The 12,297-nt window shown below is 52.6% G+C and overlaps 1 protein-coding gene across 2 annotated transcripts in view; it reads left to right on the forward strand.

The window, feature by feature from the left end:
* Positions 1-315: 315 nt before the first annotated feature.
* Positions 316-12,297, forward strand: part of KLHL13 (kelch like family member 13) — a 128,590-nt gene continuing 116,608 nt past the window's right edge. The window contains exons 1-2 of one of the 2 annotated variants that reach the window (XM_077446924.1): positions 316-525; positions 622-695. In XM_077446924.1, the coding sequence (XP_077303050.1) occupies positions 643-695 (53 nt within the window). In that variant the 5' untranslated portion in view covers positions 316-525; positions 622-642. The remainder of the gene's footprint in view (positions 526-621; positions 696-12,297) is intronic. The other variant, XM_077446994.1, reaches the window with a different exon arrangement.

Genomic DNA, 12,297 nt, shown 5'->3' on the forward strand with positions numbered 1-12,297 from the left:
TCAATTAGCGGTAGGTGGCTTTACTATGCACTGCCATCCAGCCTGTTGTACATTACAGGACACGGGGATTTAATCATTCTTATTCTCTCGCCACTGGCTATACCCAATGAGCTAATTTTAGCTCACTTCATACTTCCTATGCAGCATCAGCAGGTTCCAAGCCTCACTGAACACCAACCATCCAATCAGCGAGACGGCGTGCCACGACACTCCGCCTACAACCCCGCACTCCTCCAATAGTGTTCTGGATAATTGGCCCTGATCAGACAGAAACCCAGCGATAAACCCCGCCCCCTTCTCGCTGTCTCCGGACACCCAACCTGTTCGTTATTGTGATTGCTGAGCCGGGTGTGTGGTGACGTCACCGAGTTAGGCCTAAGCGCTTACGGCAGGAGCGCGCGCTCGAAAGCGGGAGCGCGCCTCGTCGTCCCGCCCCGGCCGGACAGTTTGTTGTGTGGCGGAGGAAGAAGTTTTGTGAGGCGGTGTCTTCGTCAGCGTGACGGTGAGGCAGCGGCGAGGTGTCCGGTAGGAAGTTTGCGCTCGGGGTAGGGTACGGAGGAGGCGCCCGGGGTGACCGGTCTGGGCCGGAACTGGCTGCTTACTCTTCGTTTCTGTTGACAGACGCTGTGCTGGCGGCCCGACATGGACTACCCTGTGCCCAGGGGGGAGCTGCTGTGCATCGGGCTACACGACAGGTACGTGAGGGGGAGGGGACACGGGATGAAACCCCCCACATGACATGTCTGATCCCTCCACCATGGACTGACATCAGTGCTGATACTTGTAGTCCCACAACTTCTACACACAGTCCTCGTCGGTTCTGACACTTCTAGTCCCACGACTGCCAGTCCTCGTCGGTGCTGACACTTCTAGTCCCACGACTGACAGGTCCCGTCGGTTCTGACACTTCGAGCCCCACGTCTGACTGGTCCCGTCGGTTCTGACACTTCGAGCCGCACGGCTGACGGGTCCCGTCAGTTCTGACACTTCGAGCCCCACGGCTGACGGGTCCCGTCAGTTCTGACACTTCGAGCCCCACGGCTAACAGGTCCCGTCAGTTCTGACACTTCGAGCCCCACGGCTGACAGGTCCCGTCAGTTCTGACACTTCGAGCCCCACGGCTGACAGGTCCCGTCAGTTCTGACACTTCGAGCCCCACGGCTGACAGGTCCCGTAGTTCTGACACTTCGAGCCCCACGGCTGACAGGTCCCGTCAGTTCTGACACTTCGAGCCCCACGGCTGACAGGTCCGTCAGTTCTGACACTTCGAGCCCCACGGCTGACAGTCCTCGTGGGTGCTGACACTTCTAGTCCCACGACTGCCAGTCCTCGTGGGTGCTGACACTTCTAGTCCCACGACTGCCAGTCCTCGTGGGTGCTGACACTTCTAGTCCCACGACTGCCAGTCCTCGTGGGTGCTGACACTTCTAGTCCCACGACTGCCAGTCCTCGTGGGTGCTGACACTTCTAGTCCCACGACTGCCAGTCCTCGTGGGTGCTGACACTTCTAGTCCCACGACTGCCAGTCCTCGTGGGTGCTGACACTTCTAGTCCCACGACTGCCAGTCCTCGTGGGTGCTGACACTTCTAGTCCCACGACTGCCAGTCCTCGTGGGTGCTGACACTTCTAGTCCCACGACTGCCAGTCCTCGTGGGTGCTGACACTTCTAGTCCCACGACTGCCAGTCCTCGTGGGTGCTGACACTTCTAGTCCCACGACTGCCAGTCCTCGTGGGTGCTGACACTTCTAGTCCCACGACTGCCAGTCCTCGTGGGTGCTGACACTTCTAGTCCCACGACTGCCAGTCCTCGTGGGTGCTGACACTTCTAGTCCCACGACTGCCAGTCCTCGTGGGTGCTGACACTTCTAGTCCCACGACTGCCAGTCCTCGTGGGTGCTGACACTTCTAGTCCCACGACTGCCAGTCCTCGTGGGTGCTGACACTTCTAGTCCCACGACTGCCAGTCCTCGTGGGTGCTGACACTTCTAGTCCCACGACTGCCAGTCCTCGTGGGTGCTGACACTTCTAGTCCCACGACTGCCAGTCCTCGTGGGTGCTGACACTTCGAGGCCCACGGCTGACAGGTCCCGTCGGTTCTGACACTTCGAGGCCCACGGCTGACAGGTCCCGTCGGTTCTGACACTTCGAGGCCCACGGCTGACAGGTCCCGTCGGTTCTGACACTTCGAGCCCCACGACTGCCAGGTCCCGTCGGTTCTGACACTTCGAGCCCCACGGCTGACAGGTCCCGTCGGTTCTGACACTTCTAGTCCCACGGCTGACAGGTCCCCGTCCGGTTCTGACACTTCTAGTCCCACGGCTGACAGGTCCCCGTCCGGTTCTGACACTTCTAGTCCCACGGCTGACAGGTCCCCGTCCGGTTCTGACACTTCTAGTCCCACGGCTGACAGGTCCCCGTCCGGTTCTGACACTTCTAGTCCCACGGCTGACGGGTCCCCGTCCGGTTCTGACACTTCTAGTCCCACGGCTGACGGGTCCCCGTCCGGTTCTGACACTTCTAGTCCCACGGCTGACGGGTCCCCGTCCGGTTCTGACACTTCTAGTCCCACGGCTGACGGGTCCCCGTCCGGTTCTGACACTTCTAGTCCCACGGCTGACGGGTCCCCGTCCGGTTCTGACACTTCTAGTCCCACGGCTGACGGGTCCCCGTCCGGTTCTGACACTTCTAGTCCCACGGCTGACGGGTCCCCGTCCGGTTCTGACACTTCTAGTCCCACGGCTGACGGGTCCCCGTCCGGTTCTGACACTTCTAGTCCCACGGCTGACGGGTCCCCGTCCGGTTCTGACACTTCTAGTCCCACGGCTGACGGGTCCCCGTCCGGTTCTGACACTTCTAGTCCCACGGCTGACGGGTCCCCGTCCGGTTCTGACACTTCTAGTCCCACGGCTGACGGGTCCCCGTCCGGTTCTGACACTTCTAGTCCCACGGCTGACGGGTCCCCGTCCGGTTCTGACACTTCTAGTCCCACGGCTGACGGGTCCCCGTCCGGTTCTGACACTTCTAGTCCCACGGCTGACGGGTCCCCGTCCGGTTCTGACACTTCTAGTCCCACGGCTGACGGGTCCCCGTCCGGTTCTGACACTTCTAGTCCCACGGCTGACGGGTCCCCGTCCGGTTCTGACACTTCTAGTCCCACGGCTGACGGGTCCCCGTCCGGTTCTGACACTTCTAGTCCCACGGCTGACGGGTCCCCGTCCGGTTCTGACACTTCTAGTCCCACGGCTGACGGGTCCCCGTCCGGTTCTGACACTTCTAGTCCCACGGCTGACAGGTCCCCGTCCGGTGCTGATGCTATTTGTCCAATGAACTGCTGAGAGTTGGGCCTCTTCCTTCAGTGCTGATACTTATAGTCCAGTGATTTAATAGACACAGTCTTCAGTGCTAACACTGGTAGTTTTACGATTGGCAGACAGTCCTCTTCAGTGCTGACATCTTTTGTTTAATGAACTGGTGAGAGTTGGGCCTCTTTTTTTCACAGCTGACACTTGTAGTCCTACAGTTAGTCCTCTTTAGTGGCGATGACACGTTCGGTCTTATGGTTACTAGAGTCAGGCCTGTTCAATTATTGCCTATACCTTTAGTTCTAAAAACTACCACAGCCAGTCCTCTACAGTGCTGAAACTTGTTGTCCATTCACTGTTCTAGCCGGTCCTCTTCATTGCTGATATTTTTAGACCTTCAATTGCCAAAGTTAGTCCTCTTCCTTCATTGTTGACACTTGGGGTAAGATTTACTTTAAGGCCCCTTTCACACTGAGGCGTTTTTCAGGTGCTACAGCGCTAAAAATAGCACCTGAAAAAAAGCGCCACTTTTCACAATGGAGCGGTGCGCTAGCAGGACGATAAAAAAAAAGTCCTGCTACAAGCATCTTTGGAGCGGTGAAGGAGTGGTGTGTTCACACTGGTAGGACACGACAGTTGTACTACTTTGGATCCGACTTTGCCCTGCGATTTGAAGGCCAACATGCGCCTGATGTCATTGAACAGGGATCCGACTTTGATCCCGACAATACCAGGCACTGTGTCTGGTATGACTCTTAGGCCAGGTTTGCACTGGTGCGACAAACGCTCCAACATTGGGAGCTCATGTCACATGATTTGTATAAATCAATGTTTTCCTATGGGAGCTGTCTTAACTGGTCTGACACAAGTCGGTCCAACTTTGAAAATGCTCCCTGTACTACTTTAGTCCGACTTTGATCCAACTTCAGCCCATTGAATATCATTGAATTTGATCAAAGTCAGATCGCTGTCTTGCCTGATCTAACTTTGGCATGCGACTTGTGTTCTGATGATCTTGAGGGGGAACTCCACACCAAATTTTAAATATCCGTCATGGGTTCCCCCTCCAAGAGCATACCAGGCCCTTCGGGCTGATTTTGATTTTAAGGGGAAACCCCTACACTGAAAAAAACGGCGTGGAGGTCCCCCCAAAATCCATACCAAACCCTTATCCGAGCACGCAGCCTGGCCGGTCAGGAAAGGGGGTGGGGACGAGCGGTTGAATTCTGTTGTTGAACTCAATTGACATTCATGTTTCTTTACATGGGATTTGTTTGTTTTTTTGGTTTTGTGTTTGTTTTCCCAACAGCGAAACGTATTCATTTTTCTCTAAAATGTTGCGCAAGTGTGAACAGGCCATCATACTGACAGTTACCCGGGAAAGTTGTATTTCCGCAGATACTGTAGAATGTTCTGCTGAGACAATGTCACTTGGCTACTGCTGTTCTTGCTACCAAAACTTGTCACACTGGAAATTCAGAAGCCTGGCTTTACTCGCAGCACACATGCTAAATTAGTGTATGTCACGTGGGGGGCAACACAAACACACTGTACTTTTTCTTTAACGTGGTTCTAAACACTTACCTGAGCCTGTCGGCGATCCAGCGCTGTGCCCGGCTGCAGGTCTTCTCTCTCCGCTTCCTCGTCTCACAGGAGAAACTGTTGACACAGCCAGGCAGCTGACATTTTCTGAAGGAGGCCAGCATTGGCAGCTCCATTTTTTTTGTCGCGTGTACTTTAACTGTCTAGCAGCAGACACATACCTTTAAAGTGATATTAAAGACTTTTTAAAAAATGTTTTTTTAATTTTTTAACCTCTTGGCGCAGAGGACAAACAAATATGCGGCTTCTCGGCCACCAGGCTTTGTCCTTAAGCTGTCGCATAATTGTTTGCAATAGCGCTAATAGTGCTGTGCCGAGAACGTGCGCCTTGTTTGTGACTGGCGACTCACAGAAAGTTGCCGGTTTGGACTTTTTTTGATCATGTGACCACCGTGATTGGCTCATGTAGCCATAAGCCCCACCCCGCCTCCAGGCATAGCTAACCCCTTAAAGGGCTTGTTCTGTGCAGTGGTTTTGCACAGAGCAGCCCTGATCCTTCCATTCTTCATTCCCTGCCAGTGCTCCTGGCCCCTCCATCCTGTCGAGTGCCCCAAGAGATTGCAATGGGAACACCCAAACAGGCATGCTCCCAAGCCACTGCTCTGCACGTCCACTGGGATATGGAGCTGCTGCTCAGCTCTGTCACACCTTTCCTCATTGGCTTACTGGCTGCGATTGACAGCAGTGGGAGCTAGCCAATGCTCTTGTGCACATCACTGGATTGAGATGGAGATCAGGTGAGTATTTAGGGGGTTGGGGGGGGGGGGCTGCTTCACACGGAAGGTGTTTTTTATTTTTTTTGCAATCATGCATAGAATGCATTCTGCTCTATGCATCTATAATACACATAGTGCCATGGCCCAGCCCCACTCCCCTCCTAACTGGCTCGCTGGCTGTGACTGACAGCTGAGGCCCCCCATGCACATCGCTGGATCGAAAATGGGGCTCAGGTGCATATTAGGGGGGCTGGGGGGAAGCTGCACAGAGAAGGTTTTTTTTACCTTCAGCCTTTTCAACCACTTTAAATCTTCTGTATGGGATTATCTCCTTGTGGTCTCATCATTCCCTGAGTGAACCCCATAAGGTTTTTTTTCTGTAAACACATTGAAGTCTTAAGTTGTTAACTCTTAATTTTCTGGCTAACACCTGGACTGAGGTTTAAAAGCAGAGGCTCACCCAAAAGGGGAAGCTTCGCCTTGGCCTGTCTTCCTTCTACCCCCTCCGCCTTTTTTTTGGGGGGGGGGGGTCTGGTTTTAACAGGTACCAGCTCCCATTTTGCGGTTAACTCAGCTGGAAGTTCAGCCCCCCCCCTCCTTCCCCCTGCAGCCTGCCCAATCAGAGATCGCAGTAGAGAACTGGCTGTGAAGACGCCGCTGAATTCCTGGACAGTTAAGTGTCCTTATGTTTTAAAAGTCAGCAACTAAGCAACTACGGTTTGTAGCTGCTAATTAAAAAAAAATCAAAAAAATCTGTAGGAGCATAAAGCTTCTCTTTAACCACTTGAGATCCGCGCTATAGCCAAATGACGGCTACAGCGCGGATCTCCTTTTCCGGGACTACGTCTATTGACATAGTCCCGTGTACGAGCGGCCTGCGCGCCCCCTGAGGGGCGCGTGCGGCACGCTCTGTGATCGGCGAGTCCATGAGACTCGCCTGATCACGATCCGTGCAAGGGGTCGATCCCGACCCCTTATCACGTGATCAGCTGTCAGCCAATGACAGCTGATCAGGTGATATAACGGAGCCGGTAATCGGCTAGTATTCCTCCTCGCGCTGACAGCGCGAGGAGAAAAAAAAAAAAGCCGATCACCGGCGGCCGTGATCGGGACATCAGTCCTGATCACGGCCAGCAATGCAAGCGCCCACCTGCCCCCTGCAGTGCCACCCTAATAAAAAGTCAGTGCCCCCCGTCAGTGCCACCCACAGTGCCCACAATCTGCCTCAAAGGTGCTGCACCCCAGTGCCGCCCATCAGTGCCGCCCATCAGTGCCCAGCAGCGCCACCTATCAGTGGTACCTATCAGTGCCCATCCGTGCCACCCATCCGTGCCATCTTATCTGTGCCCATCTTTGCCCATCAGTGCCGCCTTATCTGTGCCCATCGGTGCCGCCTTATCTGTGCCTATTAGTGCCACCTTAACTATGCCTATCAGTGCCCACCAATGCAGCCCATCAGTGCCCACCAATGCAGCCTATCAGTGCCGCCTAATCAGCGCACTTCAATGAAGGAGAAAAATGACCCGTTTGCAAAATTTTATAACAAACTATTAAAACATGATTTATTTTTTTTTTTTTTGTTTTAGCAAAAAATAAAACTCCGAGCTGTAACTAAATACCACCAAAAGAAAGCTCTATTTGTGGGAAAAAAATTATAAAAATTTAATTTGGGTACAGTGTTGTATGCCCGCGCAATTGTCATTCAAAGTGCATCAGCGCTGAAAGCTGAAAATTGGTCTGGGACTGAAGGGGGTTTAAGTGCCCAGTAAGCAAGTGGTTAATAAATCTATTTCTACTACCGGTAGAAGTGTGTTAAGCATTAGGCTGGATTTACACTGGTGCGACATGACACTCATCCTACTTTGGATCCGACTTTGCCCTGCGACTTGAAATTAGAGACACGTCTGACTTTAATGAACGGGATCCCCACCAATACCAGACACTGTGTTTGGTATGACTCTTGAGGGGGAACTCCATGCCAAATCTTAAATAAAAAAACGGCATGGGTTCCCCCTCCAAGAGCATACCGGGCCCTTTTGTCTGATATGGATTTTAAGGGCAACCCCTACGCCGAAAAAATAAACGACGTGGGAGCCCCCCCAAAATCCATACCAGACCTTTATCCGAGCACGCAGTCCGACTGGTCAGGAAGGGGAGTGGAAACGAGCACCCCCCCTCCTGAACTGTACCAGGCCGCATGCCCTCAACATGGGGGGGAGGGGGTGGGTGGGTGCTTTGGGCAGAGGGCGCCCTGCGGCCCCCCCACCCCAAAGCACCTTTTCCCCATATTGATGAGGACAAGGGCCTCTTCCCGACAACCCTGGCTGTTGGTTGTTGAGGTCTGCGGGGGGGGCTTATTGGAATCCAGGGGCCCCAAATTCCGGCCCCCCACCCTATGTGAAAGAGTATGGGGGGGGGGGGGTGTAAAAAAAAAAAAAAAACCCACAATAGACCGGTTTTTGAATTAATTTTATTAGACAGTTCCAGGGGTCTCTTCTTCCGATGTTGGCAGGAAACCATGAATCAGGCTGAGACAGAAGTACAATTAAATAACCCTTGTTTATTAATAAAAATAAAAAGGTAAATGGAAAAAGCGTAGTCAAGCATAGCCAGAGTCCAGTAACCAGATCGGGTAGTCAGCCAGGCCAGAAGTCAGGGATCCAAGTAGAGCACAGTAAGCAGGATAAGGAGCCAGAAGGGATGTCGGCAAGCCAGTCTTTAAACAAACCGCAGCAGATGGTTTCAGTTAGACTGCAGGTGATACACAGAAGAGAACGCAAGCTGGATTCCCAAATGTGCACAAAAGGCTCGCCAGAACCGGGAGACAAACTGACTGACTGCCCCTGTCCGAGACAATCACCTTGGGTAGCCCATGTAAGCGAAAGATCTCCCTGGCAAAAATGGAAGCCAGTTCCTTAGAGGTAGGCAACTTCTTAAGTGGAATATAATGACACATCTTTGAGAACCGGTCAACCACCATGATAACAGTGTTGCCTTGTTGGGCAACTCCACAATGAAATCCATAGGTGAGTCCAGGGCCTCTCTCCATTGGGTATGGGTTGTAGGAGGCCCACTGGAAGGTGTTGTGGAGTCTTACTCTGAGCACACACAGGACAGGCAGCTACAAAGGCAGTAACATCAGCCCGTAGACTAGGCCACCAGAATTGTTGGGAAATGGCCCAAATGAGTGGATTCTTCCCAGGATGGCCAGCTGCCTTGAGAGAATGGTAAGTCTGGAGCACAGCAGTACTGAGACTCTACGGGACAAAGCAGCAGTCACAAGGTTTATCAGGAGGAGCATGGACCTGAGCAGCAAGAATTTTGTCACCCAAAGGAGAAGTAAGACTGGTGCGAACCGTAGCCAAGATACGCTCAGGAGGAATCATAGGAACCAGAACCGACTCCGACTTGGAAGTGGAGGACAATTGTCGTAGCAAGGCATCAGCCCTTACATTCTTAGTACCGGGTAAGAATGTAAGGGCTGGTGCCTTGTCATGACAATTTTCCTCCCCTTTCAAGTCTGAGTCGGTTCCAGTTCCTATTATTCCTCCTGATCGTATCTTGGCTACGGTTCACACCAGTCTTACTTCTCCTTTTGGGTGACAAAATTCTTGCTACTCGGGTCCATGCTCCTCCTGAGAAACCTTGTGACTGCTGCTTTGTCCCTGAGAGTCTCTGTACTGCTGTGCTGTCCTGCAAGCCAGTCTTTAAACAAACCGCATGAGATGGTTTCAGTGATGTGACAAAGGCGAAGGCAGAGGTGAAGTGAGCTGGAAGGCTTTAAGTAGGCAGGTCAGACGAGCATCATCAGGAACAGTTGGTAACTGTGGAGAGAGAAGAGAGCTGGCAATTAGCTGACAGCTGAGCAGACAGCCCAGAGAAGGAAGGGCTAAGCCAGCCCTGACACTCCCACTGTAATGCCGTGTGTGTGGTGCGCAACGACTTGTATAGGCAAGGGGTGTGGTCACCAGGTGATGTCATCCGGTGACCCCGCCCCTTATGACATCACCACCCGGGGCTTGGTACGGTCCCCACCCCCTTTCTTGACAGGCCGGGCTGCATGCTCAGATAAGGGTCTGGTATGGATTTTGGGTGGACCTCGCGCCGTTTTCTGCGTAGGGGGTTCCCCTTAAAATCTGACTGAAGGGCCTGGTATGCCCTTGGGGGAACCCATGCTGTTTTTTTTTATTTAAAATTTGGAGTGGGGCCCCCCCCCCCAGATCATCAGAGCACAAGTCGCATGTAAAAGTCGGATCAGGAAAGACTGCGATCTGACTTCAATGATAATGGGCAGAAGGAGGGATCAAAGTCGGACCGAAGTAGTACAGGGAGCATTTTCAAAGTCCTTAAGTTAAGACGGCTCCCATAGGGAAACATTGATGAGCTCCCAAGGTCGGAGTGTTTGTCGCACCAGTGTAAACCTGGCCTCAGGCCCCTTTCACATGGGCGGACCGTATGTCCGTTTTTCATCCATCGTTTCGGATGAAAAATGAGCATACGTGTATCCCTATGGGATAACGGATGAACGTCTGACATCAGTCTCCGCTATGCTCCGTTTCTGATGATGGAGGAAAACCCTATTTTATTTTTCCATCCGTCATCGGATTGGATGAAAAAAGACAGACGGTCCCCCTCCATAGAGGAAAGCGGAGATCTGACCGCTCCATTTATGCACAGTGTAGTCATCCGCCGGCTCAGAGGGGATCAACAGAGCGATCCCCGCTGAGCAAGCATGTGTCCAAAAACGCATCCTTCCGCGATCTGGATGTGTGAAAGGGGCCTTGCTTAACTGTAAAGCTGGCCGTACACTAAAATGTATATTTTTTTCAGAGCCTGTTGATGCCTTCATCCAAACGTACAGCGCAAATGAAAGGAATTCCCCCTGCTGTCTATGGTATTCTGTGAAGGATGTCTACCGCTCTAAATGATGGCCATCGGTATACCTGGACAATGTGTGCAGCTGACTGACTGCAAGCGCTGTTTGGCTGAGAATTTTTGGGGCTGTCCACTGTTAGAATTTCCAGCAATTCCTCTGAATCAGCCAAAAATTCTTTGTATGACTAACTTGAGGTCTACTGTGCAAGATCAATCTTTGGTTGCCACTTCTACATCTGCCTTAGGCTGGCCATACACTATACAATTTTCTTATTCAATTTTCTTTAGATTTTCCTTCAACCAGGGCCTAGTGCAAGGGCCTGCCTGATTGGATACACGTTGAAAGTGTTTGACCTCATATTATACAGTTCTGGTAAATCTAAAGGAAAATTTAATAAGAAAATTGTATAATGTCTGGCCAGCCTAAGGCTACATTCACACCTGCATTTCTGGCTAACAGTAAGCAGATGCTGGCTCCCACAGCTAATTGCAGCCACTTGCATGTAGTTGTAATGCGGCTATTACCTGCAGGTGATCAACCTTGAACAAAGACTGTAAGAGCCGGTTCACACAGGGGCAACTCAGATCCAACTTCAGGTCTTCCCTAGTCACCTTAAGTCGCGCTACATGTAAAAATCAATGTAAGTGAATGAGAGCCATCTTAATGCACACTACTGAAGTTGCTCCGACTTCAGAAAAGGTTCCTGTACTACTTCAATCCGACTTGTAGGCGACTGTTACCCATTGATTTCAATGGAGGTCGCCTCAAAGTCTGATCTCTGTCTATACGGAGGCGACTCTCACAGAATTATCAGCTCTCAAGAGGGAACTCCACGCCATATTTATTTAAAAAATTTGGCGTGTGTCCCCCCTCCGAGAGGTCTGGTATGGATTTTAAGGGGAATCCGTATGCCAAAAAAATGTTGTGGGGGTCCCCCCCCAGATCCATACCAGACCCTTATCCGGGCACGCTACCCGGCCGGCCAGGAAAGGGGGTGGGGACGAGCGAGCACCCCCCCCCCCTTCCTGAGCCGTACCAGGCCGTGTGCCCTCAACATGGGTGGGTGCCTTGGGGAAGGGCGGGGCACGCGGCCCCTCACCCCAAAGCACCTTGTCCCCATGTTGATGAGGACAAGGGCCTCTTCTCGTCAACCCTGGCCGTTGGTTGTCGGGGTCTGCGTGCGGGGGGCTTATCGGAATCCGTGAGCCCCCTTTAATAAGGGGGCCCCCGGATGCCGGCCCCCCACCCTATGTGAATGAGTATGGGGTATAATGTACCCCTACCCATTCACATGTGAAAAAAATGTAAAAAAAAAAACACAACACACAAGGGTTAAAATAGTTTATTGCACAGCTCTGGGGGTCTTCTTCCGCCTTCGGGGGTCTTCTCGCCGGACTCCTCCGCTATCTTCTGCTAGCTCTTTTACTAGCGGAGGAGCCTGGCATACTTCTCCGCTGCCGCCCTCTTCTTCCAACTTCGGGGGTCTTGTCCCCCTCTTCGGTTCTTCTTGCCGGGCCACTGCGCCTTCTTCTAGCTTCTAGCCTGGTCTTCTGTCGCCGATGCCGCCATCTTCTGTTCTTCTCTTCTGGAGATGTTGCCTCGTCGCTGTCTCCGCTCACTATGACAGAACACGCGGCGTGAGCTGACTTATATAGGGACATCACTGGATGATGTCCCCGCCCATTATGATGTCGCAGTCCCAGCATCCTCGGAAGAAGAGGGCTCCTCCGCTAGTAAAAGAGCTAGCAGAAGATAGCGGAGGAGTCGGCGAGAAGACCCCCGAAGACGGAAGAAGACTC

Source organism: Lithobates pipiens, unplaced genomic scaffold (genome assembly GCF_037356315.1).
Source record: "Lithobates pipiens isolate NorthernLeopardFrog02 unplaced genomic scaffold, aLitPip1_a1.2 Scaffold_1, whole genome shotgun sequence".
Taxonomy (NCBI): Eukaryota; Metazoa; Chordata; class Amphibia; order Anura; family Ranidae; genus Lithobates; species Lithobates pipiens.